Genomic DNA, 25,324 nt, shown 5'->3' with positions numbered 1-25,324 from the left:
TATCAGACAAGAACAATAAAATAATATTGATTGCCGAGGTTGTATTGATGCTGATGAAAACTTCAGATGCTAAAATGCTACATGGCACTTTATTTTGAAAGAAAATCCAACAAGGTCAAAAAGGAAATTGTTTCACTGTGTGTGATTCCCAGTCATGACGTGATGCTGAAACTTTAACAGTTACATTAATTTTAACTTTTGGACTGATGAATGCTTTACGGTATGGGCTGAAAACTGCCTTGAAATGCAAAACAACAGAATTTAAAAAACGCTATTCAAGGCGTGATTAATCATGATTAACTATGGAATTAATGTGATTAATCGTGATTTTAAAAAAATGTGTCTTTTGACAGCCCTAGTTGTTGTAGATTCCAAAGTAAAACTCTGTTTCTTTCAGTAATCGCAATTATTCTCGGACAAGTTGGGAGATCAGTCTTTACACAGGGTAATGCATCGTATTACTTGGCTGTGCCTGGTTAAAATAAATAAATAAAAATCTTTTGTATGCCACTTAGAGAGCATTTTTCCTGACTTACTGGCTCGTGTCAATGAGCTTCACTTCACTGAGTTCCTTCGACTGGGTGAAAAAACTCCATCATCACCTGACAAAGCTTGATGCTCACTGCCACAAAAACGCTCTTGTTGCATGGGGGGTTTATGACCACACTGCTAAAGATGGTGGAACCGAAGGAAAAATATAGCAGCTTCTGGCTTATTTTAGTCAATGTCGTACTCTGATGTCTTAAAATACACAGCGATTCCCTTCTTGTGCATTTTTTTCTTTTTCCATTAAAAAACCAACACCATCAGGTTTGAAGGTGCTTACTATCTCCATTGTTTTTGTTCCAGTGTGTGATAAACACCTTCCCAAATGGAAACGTCTAACAAAACAGGATGTGGTCCCCCTGTTCGCGCACACAGCGCCATCCTGACCTCAGCTGTGTCTCCGTACTCTTCTCAAGGTGAGTGTGAATTTAACCAAGGGGACAACTGGGTACCTTTTAGCTTTTGTTTAAAGTTGCACTGCACTGATTTGCTGCCCACATTGAGAGAGAACACTAACTTGATAGAGGTTAGGTCTCAGTTGTTCAAAGGTACTGAATCGTATTGATCTCTGGGTTTTTGTAAGGGATGTCTGTCCCGCTATAACAAGAGAAAAGACTTCCTCCCAAACTGAGGACACAGTCTGTTGGAGACTACAAGCTGCAGCACTATAAAGGGCTCTTGCAGTTATGAGGCAAAGTCCAATTATTAAAGTAGCTTCAAACCAAAAATACACTGAGGCAATAGAAGATAGCAGTCATGAAGTCCACAGAGGTGATGCTGAATTTGTTCATTATCTCGCTGATACAGGCGGTGGTTCACCGGTCGGTAGCTTTGCTCATTATCCCGACACTTTGAGCAAAGATGAGAATGAGAGAGGAATTCTTCGACCAGGAGCCGTGTTCATGTGTGGATTTGTGCGTGTGGTATTCACCGGCGAGTGGACCTAAATCTATTTACACAGGCACATCGCTGAGGGTTTGACTTCCCTCAGGGAGTAAAACCCAAGTCCAATTTAAGAATTCTCACATTATTTGAGGTGAAGATGAGTTTTAAAGCCTGAGTGAAGTTAGCATTAGATTAGGGTCAGCGTGACGCGGCGCTTGTGGCTGAAGTCAAAGCAGGTTTGAAGAAAATGAGTGTGACTCAATGCAGGGTCTTAGAAAACTAATGAATTCATGTTTGTGTATGTAGTCTCTAAGCTCTTCCTTTGTGTGGATTAGAAGCCGGGAGCACGCCACGTTCCCTTGCATTTTGGTCCAAACAAGGATTTACATAATGAAAGGTTGAATTGAGACATGAAGGTTAAGACATGTTTCAGTTCTGAGATTACATTTCATTTCAGGTTTGGACGAGATATGAGGAAAGGCATTACATTACCTGAACTCCTGGAAGCGATTAGATAATACCTGAGGAAGCTGTGTTCGTCGTTTCAGCCTCGGGTTCTGGTGGCATCCCCCTCATCTTTCCTGTTATATGAAGGCGTCGTTCATGCAGGATGATTCGTCCCATCATTCTTGCGAATGTTTTCACACCTAGTTTGTCACTTTTGTATGAAAAGATAAAAGTTAGAGACGGAGATTAGTTGTGCTGCAGTATAATTTTAAGATAAGACGTGAAACTGATGTCTCAGGAAAAAAGAAAGCAAAAGATAATCAAAAAGTTTATTTAAAGGGGCACAGGGAATATGAAATGTTCTGCTTAGATTATGAAATGAAAGCGCGTGTATGTGTGTGTGTTTGTGCAGAAAACCTCATGAGAAGTGAAGAGGGGGCGTTCACACAGGGAGGCGCAGGTGTGTGCCCCCCTCTCTCTCATCTTTATACAGCTTATCAGTTTATGGCGAGCAGAGAGCTTTTTCCCAGGAGCAGGTCACCGTTCACAGTAAGTGAGGCACATGCATTTAATATCCTCTCCGTGTTTCCCTCTGGCGCTGCCCTGCATTTCAGACCTCTGCCGTTTCTTTTAACTTCTATCACACCTGGGCCTTTTGGTCAGCAAACCTCTGCTGCCATCCCCTTCGGGTTTGCCTTCGTTGTGTTGTTTCGAGCATTTCAGATATTTAATTTAGCCAAATTCTCTGATGACCTTGCTACTCTCCCTGTTTTTCTCTCCATCAGAGTTGTATTAAAAATGCACTTTGTGGCTGCTGTTGGACTAAATCTGTGTGGAGTTGTTGAAATTAGATTTCTCCGTTTTATTGACTGAAGCGGGAGGTCTGCAACCTTCTAAGGCCAAAACAGCCATTGTTGTTGTGATTTTCCACCAAATCAAATTTACCTGGAGCCACTAAACACGTCTGACCTTTAAAATGAGGCAAACACAGCTTCTAAAGTTTCATATATGTCGTTGTTTTAAAACTTGTACAAAATTATATCTTACGTTGCACTGATGAAGTTTCAGTTACAAGTTAGGATGGTCAACGTTTCATTAGTTTCAGCTGTTTTTCTAGCTGATTTTAACAGTTTCATCCTACTTTACTTGCATTTTTCAGACAATTCTGACCTTTTAGAACAGAATAACTGTAGTAATCCCAGAGGGACTTTCCTTTAACGCTTTGACTGGTCAGATCTACTCACTGGGTGAAGGGGGAAATGGTGACACGAAAAATAGCTTCAAGCCAGATCAATGTGTCTGAAGTTAAACACGACAACTTCAACATTCCACGCCCCTGTATTCCTCATCCTCTATCTGTCTCCCTTCATCTGCCATGTTTTCTTTTTTTACCCTCTTTTCACCGCTCGTGCCTTCACACCACATCCACTCGCCGCTGCGCAAATAAATTCAGAGTGTCACGGAAACTATAAATAATGTGTGTGAGGCAAAGTTTAGGAAGGCTCGAAGCAGGCTGCTAATTTGTTATCTCCCGTCTAATGAACATTTCCTCCTGTCACATATATTTAGGGCCTGAAAAGTTCCTCGCCAGCTGTCCTTTGTTGAAAAACACCAAATAAGCTTTTTCATTGACCTTTTTTCCTCTCGCATTCCTCCCACTCCAGAAAGTTGAATTTGGACAGGGATGTTGCTCTTGAGTGAGATGCTGCATGAAAACGGCAGATGGACGGGGGAACGAACAAACCGTTTGATCACTTGCGCGTCCATCTGTCCTCCACACACAATGCCGTGGACGCACATTCTGATAAAGTGGGTGTGATGAAGCGTCCCGCTGCCGTGCCGACCTTTTCAAGTGACATTGATAATATCGCAATCAAGTGGTTAAACAGCAGAATGATAAAAATGCCCAGAAAATGACCCTACCTTTTAAAAGCAAACCACACGAAAATGCTACAATGAGTCATGCTAATATTCTCCAAAAGCACAACCAGAAGGAAAAAAATCCCTGTGAGCGAAACGATGCTGCAGACAAAAATATTATAGTCCTAACACAAACAATAAAACAGTCAGCGTCTCGACATATCACTACTTTTCATGTCGCGTCTTGAGTCGAATCAAAAGTTGAAACACTAAGTGGGTGATATGAGTTTGTGATTTTATGAGCTTTGACTGTTTAAAATTATAGCAACACCAACAGTGACTATAATTCTGTTACATTCATTATAGAAGTCTGCAAATAAATACCACTTCAAAGGCTTTCAACCCAGCTGATTTGGAAATTAAGGATGTGATTTTTCTTCTCAGTTCAATGAATCATGGCTCATTCAAAAACACTTTGTAATCAGGCCAGATTGCATTAATATGAATGTAAATCAATATTCACTCAAGTGAAGGTACAACCACCTGTGAGTTTATGTTGTTTGTTTGTTTTTAGAATCCTGGAACAAGGCATTCGTAACAAACTGTCCTCGTCCAAGCAGCCCACAGCAACGCTCAGATTAGTCTCCGCCGTAGCTTTGAGCTGACAAACCAAACATTCCCTCCCAGAAAGAGTCTTTTGATGTTCCTGCAGGTTTCGTGGCCGCGGCAGGTTCTCTGATGAGCCCGAAAAGAGAGGTTAATTGAAGCTGAGAATAAAAGAACATTCCTCACTTCCATAAAAAGTTAACTGTGCCTTTTGAAATAGAGTTTGCTCTCCTCATAATGAAGCTCGGGCCGGGCTGAGCACATACGATGATATATGTGGTTTGTCAGAATGCATTAAAGTAATAAGGACAATTGATGTGAGCGGGAAAACGGCTTCGATGTGCGTTTCAGCAGACAGCTCCTGGTATGTTGCAGAGAGCATTTACTTTAATCTGACTTCAAAGTGTCGCTTTATCTTCACTATGCTGTGAAGACTACCGTGACTCATTCACAAAGCCTTTATTAACACTCAAAAAAAAAGTATAAACGTGAGTGAAATATTCCTGTTTGTGCAGTTAGAGAAGAATTCTGAAGGCAAACGCTGAACTCTCAGCTCAAATACTGATGTAAAAATCAATTTTTCAAAACACGTCCCACACATCCGTTTGTACAGCCAAGTGGCTTTCTCTCTCTCACAGGAAGTAAGTGGCTTGTTTATCTGCGGGGATAAGTGGTTTGTTTATTTGCGGGACGCTGCTGTGGTCAACCACCTCCTCTTTAACAAAGACTGCACCTTTCTCCTGGTTGGTTTGTTGTTTACCCCTCCACCCCCCCTCCCCATCTCCCCCCCGCCTCGCCCCGTCTGCGTGACGTGTCCTCCCGTGACCGCCGCCGCCGCCACTCGTCCTGTCCGTGTCGTGATGCACTCAACTCACCGATGTCACTCCGAGTATTTGTCCCTGGAGTCTCCGGAGAGAAGGACGGTTTTGGTCTGAATCATCGGGACTGTCAGTCACAGAAAAAGACCCGCTGAGCTGAGTTGGAAGTGTTTTCTAGAGCTACAAGAGGCAGCGATTAGACGCATGAATAATACAGGGGAGACAATTAATTATGCAAAGGAGTTTTTTTTTTTTTTAATCATCCTTGATCAGCATGTCTCTGTGGATTCCTGGTTTTGTCAGTCTCACAGGCAGTTCCTTCCGCCCCTCTCTATGTATTCCTGTGTTTGTCTGATTCTGCTGTTTCTGCCGCGCCGTCAGATTGGCCGCAGACATGCCCGCCATCGTCAACCTCCTCTTCAACGTCGTCTCCACCAACACCACCATCCCCTTCACCCTGGTGCTGCCGATGGTCAGCTTGCTGTCCCTCGTCGTCGGGGTCGGAGGTCACGCCCTGCTGTGGCTGGTGCTGGTGAAGAACCCCCGCAGCCGCGCCAAGCCCAGCTCCGTCCTGCTCCTCAACCTGAGCCTGGCGGACCTGGGCGCCCTGCTCACGCTGCCCTGCGTGCTTCTGAGCGCCGGTTTCCAAGACTGGCAGCTGGGAGGCGGGACCTGCGTCCTCCTGGGATTCGTGACCTCGGTCATCGTGGGTGTCGAGATCTTCAGCCTCTCGGCGTTGTCGGTGCTCAGGTTTCGTATCGTTGCGCCGACGACAAGACCGGCCGCCACTCTGCTGCAAGTGTGAGTGCCGTTTGTGGAGCTGCGGCGGGTCGAGATGGTTTCTGAATGGAAGCTTTGTCTCTCTCCGTCCGCAGGGTGTGTGCTGTGGGGGTCATCTGGCTGGTCGCGGTGATGATGGCGCTACCGAAAGTCACCTACGTCGACTTCGACGGCGGCTGCACGTGGGCGGTCGGCCGAGACGAGTGGCTGTATTTCCTCGTCCCGGCCTTCCTGGTTTATTACGTGGCGCCCCTCCTGTGCATCGCCGTCAACTGTGGGCTGATCATCTCTCACCTCCAGCGCTGCAGAGGCACGCTAGCCGCTGACAGGCGCAACAAGAAAGCCACGGCGCTGCTCATCGCCTCCACCGTGGTTTTTGCAGTGAGCTGGCTGCCCTACTACGCGCTGGAGTTTGTTAACGTCATGTCGCCTCATGTTAGCTCAGCGGCTTCCCCCGTTAGCAAACCCAGCTTATCGCCGTCGTCGCTCCTCTCCATTTTGACTCTTCCAACGCAGACCCGGGTGTCCCTGTTCTGGGAAGTGGCGTCTCTTGCGGCCATTCTGTTGGTTTGCCTGGCGCCCTGTTGGAACCCGCCACTCTACTTCCTGCTGTCGCGTCCCGCTGTGCGCCAGCTCCGAGCTCTCCTGCCCTCTTTCTTTCAGGGTCGACTCGGGAAACAGCCTCTGCAGCGCTGGCGTATCGCTCCCGCTCCTCCCCGGAGCCCGCCGACCCTTCAGCCTCCTGCTCTCTCACTTACTCACCCATCTGTGGCAGACAGACTGACTCAATAAAGTTAACGCAGATGTGCTTGCTCTGAAATACTCCCATTTACCATCACAACAATCGCAAAATATATAGTTACCGTCACACTGAGTCAAGTTTGCTGTATTCCTACGTGGTCATAACTACATCCTCCTTGCTTTCGTAAGACATGTTAAAAGGCTTTTGGAAATACAGTGTGAAGTTCCAGACAGTTGACAATGCATCATAAACAGAATGGATTACGTGCCATAAAAACAGGGTTTACACCCCCCATTACGATGCCGGAGTCACCAAGCAGCTCGCCGTTCCGGTAGCGGAGGAAACCACGCATCTGAACTGATTTTTAAAGATTCGCCAACCGAAGTAGCTTCTCCTTATTTCAAAGTGCACATTGTGGTTTACAAATCCAGGTCACTGAACTTCAGGAGAAATATTTAGGGCTCCCGTGCGGGACCCGAACCTGTAATCTTCGCAGCCCTTTTTCCGAGGGTTGAAGGACATCTGCTCAGCCCACTCTCGCCGACATAATCCAGCCGAGCACACATAAGCTGAACTCCCAGCAGAGTTTTTAAAGACGCGTTTCCAAACTGCAATAAAAAAGAGCGTCTGATATGATCACGGCATACACAGTATATATGAGCACACTATAAAAAGAGCTTTGCTCTGTTCGGAAGGCCCCTGCAGAGCGTTATTACATTGCATCTAGTAGATTACAGCAGGCAGTACAACCTTGTAACCCCATTACCGAGCCATCTGACGGAGCAGGAGCTCAGGGGACGCGGCGCGCTGCGCCTGCCCCCTCAGACGCTCGGCGAAAAGCTCGGTAACGACGTCGTCTCGATTCACCGCCATCCCAATAACTTCATGAAAAGAGGCCTCCTTGACTTATGATAAGCATTAACAAAAAGCGGACTTGTTTTGCCCTGAACTTGAACACAGCGAAGCGCCTATTAAATCGGGATTTGACACACGGGATCACGCCGCAGTGCGACCGCTTATGAAAATTGCTTCTTAACAAGTGGAGCCCATCTGCATCCGCGGTGGTTTTATTATCACAACGTAAAGGGCACGTCAGGCGCTCGCACCGGCCTGGGGCCTGCGTTGACAAATTGGCTAGGGGCAAGTAATTGGATTTTGTTGCTGTTGTCGTCGTTGACGTGTTCATTTTTGTGAAATATGTAAAGTGTTGGGATAAATTTATTGTGAAACTGGAAATGCTCGATCTGCACTGATTTTTTTTAAGAGCCATGTTTTACACTCAAACAGTTTGAACATTTAAAGTCCAACAAAACTGATATTTATTTGTAACTCAATGCGCATTAGCGGTGTTTTCAAAAAGTCACATCCTCGTCCCTTTCACAGAGAAATGAAGAATTAGCTTTTTTGAGTTTGGAGACGTTTTGAAATGCTGGGTTTTCAGTGGCTCCATGTTTTCAGTTTTCGCTCGAAAACCTGTAAGCGGTGCCTCCGTTGGTTTATTCTACAGCTGCCAACTGTAATAACTCTGGAATAACAACCAACCAACTGGTTGTTATTCCAGAACAGCGAGCTGAAACTTCAGGACCTCAGGAGTGTTTCCTTTTATCTTTCAAAATGAAGTTTTTGTGTTTCTTTATTTTGTTGCATGACAAACTTCAGCATGTTTCTTGCAATCAGTGGCGACACATGCAGCACTTGATTAAAACAGCAATTAAATCTTTCATCGACAAGGATAAGTAAAGTCACCTTTCCTGAAAAGTGAATTTGATTCAGTGTGGACAGGCATAGACAATTCTTTTCTCTGTTCTTCTTTCCCTCACTCTTTAGTTTCAAAATGAACTACAGTTTTCCGCTTTGTCATGCTGTCAATCAACGTGTGCGCGCAGCCAGAGAGCACGTGCGCTCGCCCAGGCAGAGGTGAGTTAGCGACGCAGCAGCCGCCCCGCTTACCTCGGATATATCCACTGTCTGATGAACATCCACCGCAAACAGCTAAACGTGGAGGATGCTGTAGGACTCGGAGGCTCTCATATTGACACCACGGGTAACGCGTGTGCACAATTACAGGGGCGTGGCTTGGTCGCTCATAAAGCAGAGGGAGGGCGGAACCTCGACGTTGGATTAAAAAAAAACTCATTCTTTCAAAACTCCGGACACGAGCTTTAAACTGCAGCAAAAACCATAAAGAAATGAACTGTCTGACCATTCAGTCTTTTATAAGAGATTTTAATTAATAAGTTGAATTCTCTGGCTGATTTGTCAAAACACACAGTAAAGCTGAAGTGACCCTGTTCTGTGTGAGGCTGTCATTCAATACACCGAGCCGTTTCACAACATCTAAACAAAATTAGTTATGATCTGGTTTCGTGAAATTCTTCCAGTAAGTTGTTTACTTCCTTTTTGGATGGTTAAAGCGTGATTCACTTCCTGCCGTCTCATCATCTGACATGATGATGAGTACCTGGAGAAACATCTGACCTTGGAGGCGTCGCCTTCTTGGCAGCCTTAAATCTTGCCTCGGTTACCTCTTGACCTTTTGACACGACACCTCCCAGACGGGCGCGCATTCAGACACGCCGGAGTGTTTCCATTAGCGGGGAGCAGGCAGTTTTTCGTCGATACCGTCTTGGGGGCTAATGAGAGCACTTATCTGTCATCTGTCTGCGCTGCGATCCTTTCATGCAGTGCGAGAAGCCAGTGAGCTCTGATGTCCTGATGAGACTTAATTAAGTCTGCAGATTAGCGAAAGCCTCAAATATAAGTCATGCTCAGCAGGCCCATTGAGAGGATCTTTCCCATTTCCATTCAGAGTGTTTACTGAAGCCCCAGACGTTTCTCCAGGCCCGGCGTATCGCTGAAAATACCAAGAGCCCAGACACTGAAGCTGAAAAGATCGAGAACATTAATATCCAAGGGATTTGGGAAATAGTTATTCTAATAGAAAAGACTTCTTAATTGTTTCGATGGGCATTTTGAAGAGGTATTGATTCTGTATGTGAAAGAAAAACCGCACACTTACCGCTTAATGGTCTTGAAAGGGTGTCAAGTCGTTGAGTGTCACATTTAAATCCCAGTGGGAATGCGTGTTTCAAACAAAGAAAGAAATATACACCAAATTCAGAAATACATCAACAGCGCGCTCAGTGCAGTCACGGAGCCGATTAATAGGGTTTATATCTACGTTTGGAGTCATTTAAGAAAATAAAAATTGAACAGATTATATTTTTTTTTTCTGCTTTTAGCAATTGTTTGAACTTTTCTTTGTAAAACGAACATTTTAGCTCTTTGAATCACTTGATACTGAATATTTTGATGAAATAAACACTAATGAAGCTATTTTCAATTAGAAAATGTTATCTAGGGGTATTAAGTGATGGATATGAAATTAAAGACTTGCCAAAATGTTGATTCTTTTGTGTTCTAGCTTTTTCCCTGACAATTCTTATTACGGTAATTATTTTAGATTTGAGTATAGCTTGAGCAAACAGCCCTCCGACCTCTCCTCAGCCGCCTAGTGGAGCCCCAGAGCTCTCGATGACCACCATCGCCATGCAGATACCTGTCTACTGAGTCAAGTGTCCTCTGCATCAACCAGGCCCTAAAGGAGTTTTTTTTTTTTTCCTTTCTCCCCAGCTTGACAGCCCTCCGAACTACTGGTGTTCAGCACTGTGTCCTTGGCTTACCGCCAAGACTGCTGCTTTGAGAACTGAAATAAGGGAGAAATTGTTCTTCTCACTTGTTGGTTTTGGCAAGTTAACTGCCATAGATTGATATTGCTTTGTTACCTTTTTTCTTCAGAAATATGAAAAAAAGAAATAATAATAAAAGCTCATCACCATATCGAAGCCATTTGGGATAATGTGGGTTTAATGTTTTGTATGCTTTTGGATAATACATATTTTTTAAATTCTGAATACAAGCTATCAAAAGCTAAACATAGAATTCATCCAACTTATGAGTCTAAACAGTCTATTTGAGGGATTGTTTCAGATGAGGCACTGCATGGCAGTAAATTAAATTTTCATCCTGCTACATGCTGGAAACCGGCTTCTGCTGCTGGCCTTTGAATTAAAGCTCTGAAAAGGGGAATAAGCGGAGCACTTCTCCTCTGTGCTTGATTCACTTTCTATTAAAGATGGGAGATATGAGTCAGGTCAGCTTCCAGATGGCACTGGAACCCAACATGAATATCTGCATCTTCAGCACAGCGTGTCGCTGAGTAATAATGGGGTTTTTGACATGCATCTCGAGATGCTAAAGACATACTGATAGGGCGTCTGTAGGAACAGCTTTGAATTGAAAGTGCCTAGAGCAGCGTGACGTGTGGGTAGGGTGCACTGAATGTGTTTTAATCGGCTTGATTTAAAATTTTTAACTATTTATTCTCCTGTTTTGTCTTTTGAATGCCCCTTTATTTTGTTAATTTATTTTTTTTCTTTGATTTTAATGTAATTTTATATATTCCTTTCCCTTTGTGAAGCACTTTTAAATGACTGGTGCTGTACTAACAACCCCGCCTTGCCTTGAAAACTAACAGAAAGATTAAGTATGAGCATAACCTTGACTTGACATAAAAACATAACACCTGCAAGAAAGTTTCCAGCTAAAAGCAACTGTAAATATAACTTTAATACGCTTGCGACAAGGCCATGTAGCTTTACATTTACATTGTAAACCCCAGAGAGAATGCATTATTTTTTAATGTCCTTTGCCGAATGTTTGAGAGACAGCAGGGAGTAATGCTGGGTATCACATGACCAAAGGAAGCTTTCCGCTCAGGCACACCAAGCAGCTGTGATGTGGTAAGGGAAACGTGATCTTATCTGTCCACATTTACCAGTTATGTTTTCATGTTGTGATAATGAACAGATTGATGATAATCGACTTGCGACCAAATCAGCTCCATCATGCTTGGGGGGGGATCAACATGAATATTAGCTAATAGATGGATGAGTCATGTTTGGCATAGTTATCTGAAAGAGGCAATAAAAAATCAGTAACGTTAACAAAACGGATCCCTTTGTGACCTTTATTGCTTTTATATACCCATTATTCACTTCATTTGCTTTGTAAATGAGATATACCTTTAGTCACCCATGAAGGTAAATAAAAGAAATCAGTTTCTGAAATTCCAGGTTTGTCTTTAACATTTAAAGGCTTGAATGAACGGCAGCATTATGCCTCTGCTACTATTCCTCTCAGGTCTTTATCTTTATTCCTCTCTGCTGTTAACACAACATCTCAATATCAGACATTGTGTATTGTACTTTATATTGTTATTTCCAGCCTTGCCTTTCATGATCCAGCAATTTGAGTTAACCCCAAAGGTAAGTTATGGTTATTTCATTTCATTTTCCAAGGAAAACACTGGCTGTTTATATTTAAGTATTCTGGTGGACTGTCATGTTGCTGTTACCAGCTGTGTAGTTGTTGTGACTAGGCTGTGTCTCATCACTAACACACCGATTCTGCCTTCTGTCAGCCGTGCAGTGTTGTTAAAATTAGAAAGATCCAGTCTCACAGTGATCCACGGAAACTAATTTATGCATTTTTCACTTTAGTCTGCACTATATGAGTCTTGATAACTCTGTGAAAGCCTCCAGCAGATCCACAATGTTCCAGCATTTAAAACACTTCCAAGTCACATAAGAGTCCATTATTGCATTATATCTGACAACCGTCTGAGTGAACGCTGGCTTGAAGTTCCAGTAGTTTCCCAAGTAAAATAAGGCCATGGGGCTCCTCTCTCCAATGGAGCCCTCTTGTCTGCTGAGTGACTTTCTTAACGCATTAAACAACTCTCTCCCTATTTCCTCACTTGCATTTATAAACCACCTCTATTGAATGTTGTTATCACTGGGCCTTTGTCCTTCCGGTAAGGTTTTCGCTGATTCTCTCTCAGTGGTGCAGCTGTTTTGGCCAGTTTCCCTGTCTCTCTAATTGACTTGATTGTTCCTAAAAGATGAGTGTGTCCCTTTAGGTCTGCTTTTGTCTGAGTCTTCTTCTCGTGGGAGTTTTCGTGCTTCCTTTGTTGGGTTTCAGTCTGATTCACTGTGATGAATCTAGTGTCCAAACATCATTAGTGCTGTGATTTAACACTAGATTATTTATACGGAATTGTGCCTGAGTGGGCAATGTAACAATGTAATGCCATTAACCTGAGGGGTTCCGATGTGCAGTTTGTTTTGTTTTTTTGTTTAACACAGCTGCACCCCTCTATTTAAACTCCTGATGTAAACCTGGTAAAGCTACTGTGCTGCTGGTAGACTCAGACTCAGGAGGTTTTCTGTTTGCACCCATTGAGACCAAATGTGGGCGGTGGACACACTCCAGGACAGAGGGTGTTTGCAACCTACAGCAGCAGCAAGCAGCTTGATTAGAAATAGGTCATGGGTGAGTTGAGCTAACTTCAAATTCAATCAAAAACTAAACTAAAGGTTAGCAGTTGGATTACTATTGCGACTCATGATCACGAGGCCCCGCTTTCATGATCTGTGTTCATACTGAAAATCAAGATCAAGCTGTTGGATAGAATATTTCTCATTTTCTTTCAATCTTCGATTTCCAGAACAATTAAAAAAGCACCTGCAACAGTAACTGTAACAGTAAATGCAGCAGCACAGTAAACCCTGATTCCTCTGCACGGACACGTCTAGCTGCTGAAGAGGCGGGCGTCTCTCGGGCTCCCTCTGGCGGCCGTCGGCCGTCACAGCGACCAAAAACAAAAAAAAAATCAACTGCTTTTCCTCCTAATGTGAATGAAATCCAGCGGGAGACCGCCGAATGTTTGATGAAGCCTCGTGCGTGAGGGCCGAGGTGTGCATGTGTCTTGATGTTGCCTCTGGGAGGATGAGGAGAAGAGCAATGCTCCCCACCCTCCATCATTCTTCCTCACACTGAAGGACGCGCCCCCCCAATGCACTTAGTGAGTGAGAGAGAGAGAGAGAGAGAGAGAGAGAGAGAGAGAGAGAGAGAGAGAGAGAGAGAGAGAGAGAGAGAGAGAGAGATGCAGGTATTAACTGGAGGTAGGGAGGGGAGTGCCGTAACTGCTGGCCGCTGGGACACCGAGAGGACACCGGGGGATGTGTTTTGGTGTTTTGGCTCTCCGTCTCTCTCTTCCTCTATGAAGTCGCCCCTGATTCCAGACGCAGGTGTACCTCTGGATCCACCTCCAGCCCTCCACCTCCACCAGTCCCAGTTCTCCACGCGCGGCCCCTCTCCCTTCAGGCCAGCCGGACGGGATTTTTACGCGCCCTTAAGGGAGGAATAGCATTATGGTAAATGAAACGCGGCGCGTCTCTTTTGTGCGCCGCGCGTTCCCGCCGCTGTGAATGTGAAGCCGGGTCTGCAGCCAGCACAGATGACTTGAACTGCTCGGCACTTGTTCCATAAAGAGAAGATTTATTGATCACCATGGCTAACCAGGTAAGGCGACGCACATTGTCCACCGCTCTGTCTCCACAACCCGCCCAGCGCGCCTCGCACAATAGGCGAGGATACAAACTCACACATGCACGCTCCAAGTACACTCGCCACGAGATCTAATCATTGCTTTGGATTTTTTTTTTTTGTTTTTTTTGTTAAGGTTTTAGAAATTGCATTGTGTCCATCCCCAAAACAAGAACTGCTTTTATCCTCTTTACTGTCAGGATGTGGTTTTTATTTATTCGTTTCATCGTCACATGGACTTTCAGTGCTGTGTCCGCTGCTCAGCACTGACTTTAAAGTAATCTCATTTATCCTAATAACATTTCAATCTCCCCAGATTGGATTTTCTGTCATAGCCTATCATTTCTGACCCCTGGTAGAGGTTCAGGGCTCCTGGCAATGTTTTTGTCCTCGTATAAATGATCAGATGGCGTTCAGTCGTTGGGATTGGGACCAGTCATTACCACATACTCTGATATCTCAATAGTAAAATATGAGCCTTACAATAAACCCAGACAGAATTACCCTGAATCTACTCCAACCAGACTGCAGCTGCTCAAGATGCAGCACTGTGTAATTGGACTGTAACGATGCAGGAGTGGAAAAGAAAAAAAAAAAACAAACATTGCCTGTAGTATTAATTTTGTATTGTGCACAGTTGTTTGCCCCAGTTTCTCCACAGCCTGGCGAGAGAAGGAGATTAACCCTTGACACGCTGGCTCAGCCCGTGGTCACGGTTGGCAGTTTGTGCATGGAGCTCCCCTGAGTGCCTCACATAATCAAGGCATGCTTAATTGATTAGCTAGTTCAGTTAACCTGACTGAGCTACCTGAGTGATCTGCTGTGGTGTGTGTGTGCGCGTGCACCAACGTGTAGTACTCTTGTGGGAGGCGTGGACATGCACTTATGCACCGTCCCTGCAATGCATTAAAGCACAAATACAGTTCCAGCCAGATACCTTTTAAAAACACTCACAATCACACCTGTGGGAAGTTCATCCTCACTGATTAACCTCATTCTGGAGGAAACCAGGGTCCTCAAAGAGCAGAGAGAACATGCAAACTCCAGTCCAGACTTGAGCCCATGACTTTTACGCAAGAGTGAAACTATGCAGCACTAGTATTTTTATTGGAATGCCTCCGTGCAGTGTTGTGAACCACTGACACACTTTCTGATTCATGGAATATTAAGAGACATTGTCTCTCTGCTTTTCTGCAACTAGTTTTCTGAGACATGCCGTTATTTAATGGTAATACAGAACTGATTCAATTAAAGTTCAGTCGTCACATTCATGTCTGACAATGGTTTATCATATTTACATAGCCTGTCCTAACACTGGGTGATCAGCAGCATTCAGACAAGACTTGTTTGAATTATGGGAATTATTGGGAATTTTTGGGAATTAACTGGAAATTGGGGGTAATTTAAACAAACTATATTATATCCTAACATAAATGTAAATATGTTTTGTCATAAGCAGACATACATGCAAAATAATACAAAAACATGACATTTCAACAGATTTATTTCAGTAGAACTTTGGTTTTTATTCTTGTATGAACAATTATTTTAATGTAGAACCAAAGCATGAATGTTGAGTAAATACTTACCCCCTCCCCTCCCCTCCCCCACCCAATCTGCAGAAGAAACAGCATCAAATTTGAGGTAGCTACCAGCGTAATTAGCTAGCCTCTTAAATGGTCAATGAAATGAAAAATAGCTTTCATTTAGCACCTAACTTACCAGCTAGTTAGCTTCTGCAACTATATTAATAAATTTTTATTGGATATTTGCAAGTTAACAGGGCTTGAGAAAATATATTTACCCCACGATTTTATCAAAACTTACTTGACTTTATGTAGTCTGCGGGCTCAGATGTGTGGCTTCAATAGTCTTGTGCTTTGAGCTCTTCCCGTTAATTCCCATATATTCCCGTTAATTCCCAATGGAAAGTTTACAACTTTGAAAATTCCCGGAATTTTGCAACCCTACTCTGGGTAATTTACAGCCACCAAGTGAGAAGGCTACCCATTCATGGTGCTGCCCGAAGTCCACCTTCACGGACCTCATTTCATTATCAAGTTTGTCTGAATTATCAGCTTCTCATCTAATTTACCGATCTGCAAACATAGCTGGAGTAAATTTGGTGCCAGTGGCTGAAGCCCTGTCGCAGATCGGGCACCGACCAGGTTAGACTCTCTGTGAAAGCTCCTGATGGTGGATTATTGATTTAAGTCAATCACTTCTTCTCTTACTGATGCCGTTAAAATCACTTCATTTGCCTCACATTATAGTGAGCTGTAATGCCATCGATTAGAGCTTTAGGGAGCTGTTTGGCAGCAGGTCAACTCATCGTCGGTGTCCTCGAGGTTCATTGAACACCTCTGATAATTGTTTAGTCGTCCAAAGGAAGCAGTCCAGTGGAAGTCCTTTTATGCCACAACTGTTTTGCCTCGAATGAAAAGGCCTTTTGGGAGTTGTCCTGGTGGCATCAGGGAGGAAAAACACTGAAATGCTTTGGCCAAAGCCTCAATGTTCACCCTCCATGTTACAGTGAGCGTGACAGGTAGCAAGATTAAAACATACTGTAATCCCAGACAGCAGCTTTACTGACTACATTGTGTTACTTTGCCAGTTTTAATCAGATTACAGACAGCAGCCAATGCAATTGTTGTAACTTGTTGCACAGAGATACTTTTTCTATTTGTGTGAATTCCTCGCAATATCAGACATATCTTATTTGTGCAGAACCATAGTTATACCATAGTTATAGCAATATTATGATGATCCTGCTCAAGCCTGCTTGCAACCTTTTCTCTGGGTGGGTTCATTTATTCATTTATATTCATCAGTATTATGTCCTGTTTATTCCAAATAGCCTTTGGTGTGTTGCTGTCTCTAATTAGTTTTAGTCTATTAATTCATTAACTGCTTGTCTCCCGTCTCCAGTCTATACTTCATACTGTGTAATACTCACAATTGATCTTACAAATCATTCCTGATATGACGCTTCTTTAAGTTATCAGACTGAAACTTGAGATGAACGTCATCTGTTGACTTTCCCGTTCAGCCGAATGTAATTTGCGACACTTCCCTGTATGGTGCTGCCGAGGTAAATTGCATTATATTGTGGCGTGCTCCTGTTATCGTGTCAGTCGCTTTTAATTAAGTGCCAATACTGTAGTTGCCACAGGCAGACAGAGAGCCACAGATGCCCAGCGGTGCAGCTGGAGAGCTAGATTAATTGCTGTATTAATATTGATGAGGGTCATCCACGGCTGACCTGCGGCGGCCGCGGCACACGCGCCTACACACACACACACACACGCCTGCACACACACATCTCTCTCAGGCAAACCGCTGCTGTGGAGAGAGTGACTGGTAACCCCTTGTAACAGATTTCCCCCTTTAAACTAACAAGGGATTGAGACTTTATGTTTCTGACCTAATTTCCTGTGAATTCATGCTTCAGTCACTGAGGACGCTACAGTATAGAGTCACCTGACCACACTTGATGTCCTCATTATGCGCAGCTGCAGCCTCTCCCCTTCTGTTGCTCCCTCCTGCTTCTTTTTTTACATACCTCCTTCATTTTTTTTTTTTTTCTTTTCCACTGGCCGTCACCTCGGCCATTCTTCTCCTTTACAAACCTGCTGTCTTTTAGCATCATTTCTCAGTGGCTCCCGTGTCGCCCTCACTCATCTCAGCCCCACGCCGCTGTCACCTTTTAGTTCTCCCCCGTCGACACCCTCAACGTTTTCATCACCGGCTTTCTCCGACACTGCCACTTATCTCTTTCACCTCCATTGTTGATACCTCCCTCCTCCTCACGCGCACGGTGGAAACACCCTTCCCCCCGCTCCTCAATGATAATGTTGACTAGAATAGACAGTGTCACAGGTATAGATCTGCAGCCTCTGTGAAACTTTTCAACCATTTTGAAGCCAGGAATGAACACCAGCCAACAAAACCATATGCTCCCCAGCCCCAAGAGTACTTTTTACATTTTCCCTTTATTATTTTTTTTTTCTAACTTCTCTCTCAATTTCATTGCAGTACATGTTCCTCACGACGGCGCCCCCCCTACGGCGAGGGAGCACCCCCCTTCCCGTCAAACACCAGCTGCGGAGGGAAGAGGCCGTGTCTGAAGATTGTGATTGGATCCCGGGCCTGGAGGCGCCGACCACGTTGCCTATCAGTGACACAGCGGTGCCTCGAGACGACTCCTTCAGCCAGTCGGCCGGAGCCCCGTCGGCCACGACCCAGTCCACCTACCACGGCCACAGCGGGGCGCTGAGGATCGTGCTGCTGGGGCAGAACGGCGTGGGCAAGTCGTCGCTGGCCTTATCGCTGGCCGGCCAGTCCGACAGATCCCTCTCTATAGACTCTGAGACGCAAGCATTTGGTAATGATCTCGTTGAAGATTTGATGGAATGTGTTTTTGTGTGTCTGTATCGGAGATCGACAAACTTGAAATCCAGACGGTGTTTAAATATTAACTCGAGAAAAGGTTCATTGAAAAAAATAGAAGGAGAGCCCATATCTATCAGCTTAATGCTGCAATATTGTGATGATATCCATACTACACATTGAGATAAGTTGTGTTTACTCAGTCCTGAGAATGATGCTTTCACCTGAAAACATTTTTAGTATTTTACAATTTTTGATATTTTTAATAATATTAAATCTAATTTGACTACATAGGCGCTATAAACATGCAACCAGTGGCAGCATCATGTCGGTTATGAATAAATGTCTGATGTGACTTAAGTCATATTTTTCCCATTTACATAAAAATCTTTACCTAGTAAGGCGTGTCATTTTGATCAGTTGTTCAATTTCATCCAGATTCTATTTTATGTAAATTGCATTTAGTGGCGATTTTCAAGAATGAACTTTAAAAGTTGCAAAAATAATAAAAAAAAGTAAATTGAAGGTTTAAATTACCAGGAGATCAGTATTTTTCCTTTTCCAAACTATTGTCACTTTCTCACAACCACCACATATCAATGTTTTAATAATATTCTTTTTGATAAGGTTTCAATATAGTAAACGTTTAGCATATAAGGAATACTGTTAGTCCATACAAAAAGTCTCTATATTGTGTTTTAAGACACAGGAGTATAGATATATCCCCCATTTCCCCCTCTCGACGTTAAGCTCGCCAGCTGCTGGGTGAAAATCGTGTGTGTAGCGTGGCTCTCCTGTGACCTGAAAGCTATATTTTGATTATAAGCTTTCTTGCCAGCGGCTATATTTCCCCTCTGGGTATATTTTACATTAAACCTGCTAACAGTCTTGATTTCCTTTCCCGTCCCTCGTGGCCTTTGTCAGTCAGGGGGTCTGTCACTCATGCAGCGCGCTGGAACACGGGGGATAATCAGCTCTGGTCCACAACCCTTCAACCACTCAATCAATAAGTCAGCGTCACTTAGAGGCGACTTCTCTCTCTCTCTCTCTCTCTCTCTCTCTCTCTCTCCTGCATAAAGCCGGCCTGCTCCTGACTCACACCATACAGTATTCATTAGTGCCTGTGTTGCACACGGAGTCATGCATGATAAATAGGTGAAGAAAGCACTTTCCAGGGACCTTGTGCATGTTTTCCCGATGCCGCTCCTATTATGAACGATGATTTAAGTAGTGTGTTGAAGTATTCTATGAGCGAGCCATCAGAAGTCCTAAAAAAATAATTATGGTTAAAAAAAAAAAAAAGTAGAGGCAGCCTGCTGTCAAACACCTGTTTAATTAGTGTTTTTGAACAGATGCTCCTACATGGTACCTGGAAGTAGAATAACACCTTAACCAGCCTCAATGTGACGGTAATGGCCCAGTGTTTCAGACAGTATATGGCTGTAGTGTGTATAAAGTGTTTCCAACACTGTTTTACTTCACTGGGTTGCTTGGAAATTTTCTTATTGACATCAGATTTCATGAAACGACTGATCCCAAAAAGGGTAGACGCAGATCTAAAACTTGACATCACACTGAATCTGTATTTCGTCGCCGTCTGAAAACTACAAACTCCGACATGTCAGAGATGACATGCATAGACATCGTCGTGTCACATACACTAGGCTGTATCTGTAAATACTGGTTAATGCAATACATTTAGACCTGTTTATTAGAGCAGTTCCTCAAAATATGCACAACTTCAGCTCATGAGATAAGAAAATAAGATATATATGTGTCATAGTAGAAATATATATATTTATAAGCATCAAAAAGTATTGCAATCACAATATCTTATAATTTGAATGGAAGTTGTTTGTATTATAGTACCTGCAGAGATGTGTGACGTGGCTGTTTGCTTACAGGCGAGGGCTACGAGTGCACGGTGACGGTGGACGACGAGGACAGCAAAGTCATCATTTTCGACAACTGGAAACAGGTGTGTTTGAGGCTGAGACTTTTCACACTTCGGTGGGCTTCGCACATTAGTCTCACACAGATTAGCTCGGCTTTCTGTATTTTCTGGACCGGGGTGATTTTCTCTCCATTTCCTTCTTTGAGATCCTCCGGTTCTGGTTGTCTTTGCCTCCATTTAGGGAACAGAAAAGGCCATTTGTTCAATTTCTCTGATGGGCGAATTATTTGTGTGCACTCAAGTATGAAGACTTGGTGGTTTTGTGTGTATGGATTTGGGTGGAAGTGTGTGTTCTATGCTGGACACAGTGTCCCGCAGGAGCAGCTGTGCTCTCTGTACTTGAGCTCTTTCAAGTTCTTTCCTTCCTTCCTTCAAAAAAAAAAAAAAGTGGAAATCACTCCCTTGTTAACCTTTTCAATTCAAATCTACAGCGAATAAGAAATTTCTGGCCAGGGTGAAAATTGCTGCTGCTGCTCCGCTTCATCGGCCTCTGGAACTGAAAAGGGTGAGAGAGTTAACACGAGCCTGTGGCGGTGGTTTTAGTATCGCAGGAGGAACTGGAGCTGCAGCAGGCGGCGGAGGGGAGCGGCGTGTCAGAAAGCTCCCCGTGACACTGATGGCATTATGCAAAATCAAAAGCATGCAAGATATTAATGCCAATTAGTGATGATGTGATGGAACAACCGAGCGCTCTAATTAGTGCGCGCGGTGGATTGTCCTACTCTCAGCGTCCAGCGGTGCATCAGAGGCTTTTCTCCTTAAGGTTAAATTCCTCACTTCCAGCTATATACTCAACTCAAAATAACTCAAGAGTCATTTCTTCTCTTTTCACTCCAAGCTCTGTTTCCCAAATTTGTTTCCTCTCCACCCTGCAGCTGTCACCATCGACAAATCTGCCTCATGCCCGTTCATTTCTTGGCTTTTTTTTTTTTTTTTTTGTGCTGGCTTGCCTCATTCCCATGGTTAAATCTCACATAGACTTAATTACATTTGTTATTCTGTGCGTGTTAATACAAGGCAGGGCATTAAGGCTGGAGCAACAGACGCAGGCCAGCGGGAAGCTTGGACCGGCTCCAGGGCCATCAGTGGAGGGAGGGAGGGAGGCTGAGAGGACTGGACCCTGCTCCATTCAGCAAGCCACGCTCTTCCTTTGTTTTGCTTTTTAAATTTTGATGCTCATGAGTAAGATCCAGTCTATGAACTCAAAAAAAAAAAAAAAAAAAACAAATCGAGGAAATCAGATATAATCAGGTGTGCAGCCAGATGTTGTGCAGCTGCTTAACTCCTGCCCCGGTCTTGACCTGGCACAGTGATAACAGTGCAGCACTGGTGGTTCCCGGAGGCAGGGCTTCTGGCCTTGAAGCGAGCTGCGAGCATTCTCCACGGGGCGGCCCAACCTACACCCAAGTTACCATAGCAACGTGCACTCACACATACAGGCTGAATTAATCACTTACTCGCGCATAAGAGCATGCTAGAACTGTCAGCATCCAACAATGTTGGCTGTGGGGCTTCGTGCACTCGCTGGCCGTCCTCATCGGCGCCTCCTCGTTCCACTGCAACACAAACTGCCAGAAAAGATGAAAAACTGTCAATTCACACTCGGCGATTGTTCCTTAGCTGCTTCCTGGTTTGACTCACAGCTGATTGACACATGGAGGTCATGCTGGAGTTATAAATTTGTCCAACTGGAAAGCAGAGAAGCGTCGCGGAGCCCATTCCGAAGCGCAGAAACCTGCAAAGTATACGTGCAGCTCGCTGTCATGCTTGCTTGTGTGCATGAACACGCTGCACTGACATGGCCAGATGTGTAAAATACACAAACATGCACACGCACCGAGGGCCGAGAGTCTACTCAGCCAGACGCCGGGATGTTGAGAGTGTTGTTGACGTCATGGGGCTAGGATGATTTAAATAAGTCATCTGTGTGTCTTAAAATAGAATCCCTGACAAACCAGGCTTTGACCTAGCTGGCCCGTGCTGCGTCCCCTTTCCTTCAGACTCGCATCGGTCATGACTGATGTGTGTCTTAAAACAGTCAGTTGTGCTGGGAACGAGCGGGCCCGTTTACCTGTTTCTCCTGTTTTTGTGTCAAGGTTGTTTTGTTTGTGCTCGTATGACTTCATGTCAACCTGAAGCCAGTCTTGGAAAATCCATTATTATTTGATGGCTTGCAATTAAAATATTTATTACAGCCGACCAAAATGTGCCGCCTTGGGCTCGGCAAAAATGTAGACCAGGCATGTATATGTGTATGTTTATCAGCTTGCAGAAAAAATATTTATATATATATTAAAAAAAAAAAAAAAAAACACTTGAGGGTGTGATAATTCTTACTTGACTCTGCTCGACTCAGAGGGAAAAAGCAAAAACGTTCAGCTTACCAGGCCCCGTAGCAGAGACAGGTTTTGAGCACTGAATCAAGAAAATGCCCTGGGACTCCCCGGACATTTTTCTCCTTCCTGTTTCTCTGATGTGTGGTCTTATGAGAGTCGTTCTGCACTACTTCCACTTTCTCATTTCCCCCCCTTAATTCACATAAGCTATTATACCAAAACTCTTCTGTTTGTTTTCATCTCCACCGGGAGTCACTACGACTACTTGCCTTAAAAAAAAAAAAAACCCATGTGAGCCGAAATCCAATAACAGGCTGGTTGTAGTCTTCTTCGATAGTGTGGAATGTATTACAAGGAGAAACTAAATTCTCCACCGTCCTCGAACTTGTCACTATGATCACTTTCTATTTTTACTTTCATTTACAAGTTCGTCACAAACCTAATTAGAAGTGTGATATTTGGTATCCTTGAAATAGACGTTAACTGTGTTACTCAATGACGTTTTTCTAGCTGTAAAGTAGTTTCTGGACTTGTGACCTGAAAAAGAAACTTTCAAACTAAAATTAAAAGAAAAAGAAAAAAACTCAAGTTTTCAATGGTCTTTATGTGGGGAAGCTGGATCCTCACATTAGTTGTTGTGTATGAACATTATCAGACACGACACTGAACAGTGAAACCTTTTAAAGATAAAAATTAAACCCTAAGAAGATAAAGTCCTTGTGTTCAGTTATTTGCACTATATGACTTACAAAAACTGGATTTATTTATATAATTGTTGGATCTTTTCGTTGTTGAAATTACAAAGTAAATGCAGTGAGCACGTGCACAGTGCTTTATTCCAGTCTTAAATGTCTCTTTGAGAGATAAAGATTAAAAATGAAAAAAAAAAAAAAAAATTAATAATAAAATGCTAAGGTTGCAAAATGTTTTCATTATCTGTACTTTATTGTGTCCTGAGAGAAAATCCTCTTTCATCCAACCTCCACACGGGGGTCAGAGGTCACCAAAGAGCAGCGTCCCTGAAATGGTTAGGGATTCGGGGATTTACTAATGGACTGTTCAGCATGGCGGGGGATCAACATGCATACATGTCAAACAGTGGATCTGGGTCATATGGGGACAGCCGGCGTACCTTATGTGTGTGGAGTAGGTGGGAGGCATGCTGTGCACAGTTCAGTGGTCTATACTGTGTATTAAGTGTGTGCTGCCATGCATTCAACAGTCATGGCTGCTTGGCTTACGTTTCTGTGCACAGATGTGCGTTTGGCTTAGCTCGTGCAGGCCAGATGGCCTCGGTAATATATTTCCTTAGGGAAGTGTTGTCTCTGCGCAGCAGAAAGTAAGTGAGAGGGGAAAAAAAAAGTTACCCCACTAACTAACCATTCTGTTGCACTAAGCTTTGTCATCCTATTATCAGATTTTGACTTAGCAACGGAACAAGATGCTCATCTGTCTCTTCATCTTGTCCCTTGCTACTCTCTGTCCTCTAACCTCCTTGATCCCACTGTTTTTCCACTACCTTCATTCATCAGCCGAGCATCTTCATTGATCTGCCAGCTCTTTCATATCTCCTCGACGGCCAGCCAGTCTGACAGACAGACAGACAGACAGATACGAGCCAAAACAGCAGCTGTGTGCCAAGTGCATGTGTTTGCTTTTCATGAAATCATGAAGTCTGTGTATTTATCTTTGCGTGTGACTGCAGTCGGTGCACGTTTATGCAAGCAGGTGGGGATATGTTCGACCTTTTGTTTCCCTGTAAAGGCCCTAAGCTGCTTTGCTCATGTATCGAGCTGTGTACAGCAAACGACTTAGGGGGGCATAGATTGCAGTCGCTCGTGGTCGCCCTCACATGCAAAGTAGCCTCTATAATGAGGAGCGCGCTCTCCTCAGAAGGGCCGATAGGTGTTGTCTGCCTTTCTCTCCACAACTGGAAGGGACAATTGCTTGAGTGCTCGATAAGCCACAACAGGTTATGCAAAACAGGTCTGATAAATGATTCATTGTCCTTGCTGCTAATTCTTGCCGATGGGTTGCAAAGCTCTGGCAGTGGCGTGAAGGTTTTGTGAAGTGCATGCAAACGTATACGTGTCAGTGGCTGTGTACGGTGAGTCTTGTTTCACAAGCTTCCCAACACGCTGAGACAAACCCATCCATCCTGTTTGCCACTTCATCCTTACACGGTTGTGGGAGCCAATCCCGGATCTCTATGGGCAAAGGCAGCTTGCCAGTCCGTTGCTGGACAAACACAGTGAGACGGACAGCCACATGTGTTCATGTACACATTCACACCTATGGGCAAATTAGGGTCACATGCCTCTCATGCATGCATGTTTTTGGAAAGTGGGAATCAAACTAGAGTACTGTGAGAAAACCACACATGCAAGGAAAAAAACAAACTTCAGACAGAAAATCCTGACCCAGTTTAGTTACATATCTGTTAAAAAAAAAAAGAAAAGAAAAAGTTGTAAAATGTTTTTACTTGTTTGATTATCCTCTGCATGTACTGGTC

The 25,324-nt window shown here is 43.9% G+C and overlaps 2 protein-coding genes across 2 annotated transcripts in view; both read left to right on the top strand.

The window, feature by feature from the left end:
- Positions 1-5,556: 5,556 nt before the first annotated feature.
- On the top strand, positions 5,557-6,734 carry LOC115405496 (neuropeptide CCHamide-1 receptor). Its single transcript, XM_030115088.1, has 2 exons — positions 5,557-5,963; positions 6,038-6,734. The coding sequence occupies exons 1-2, from the start codon at positions 5,557-5,559 to the stop codon at positions 6,732-6,734; spliced, it is 1,104 nt and encodes a 367-aa protein (XP_029970948.1).
- A 6,941-nt stretch (positions 6,735-13,675) lies between these two features.
- The window catches only part of rem2 (RAS (RAD and GEM)-like GTP binding 2), a 32,326-nt gene continuing 20,677 nt past the window's right edge, over positions 13,676-25,324 (top strand). Inside the window, exons 1-3 of the mRNA XM_030115009.1 lie at positions 13,676-14,109; positions 18,169-18,517; positions 20,427-20,500. Coding sequence (XP_029970869.1) covers positions 14,098-14,109; positions 18,169-18,517; positions 20,427-20,500 — 435 coding nt within the window. The 5' untranslated portion in view covers positions 13,676-14,097. The remainder of the gene's footprint in view (positions 14,110-18,168; positions 18,518-20,426; positions 20,501-25,324) is intronic.

Source organism: Salarias fasciatus, chromosome 18 (genome assembly GCF_902148845.1).
Source record: "Salarias fasciatus chromosome 18, fSalaFa1.1, whole genome shotgun sequence".
Classification (NCBI taxonomy): Eukaryota; Metazoa; Chordata; class Actinopteri; order Blenniiformes; family Blenniidae; genus Salarias; species Salarias fasciatus.
This window is presented reverse-complemented; position numbering and strand designations above follow the sequence as displayed.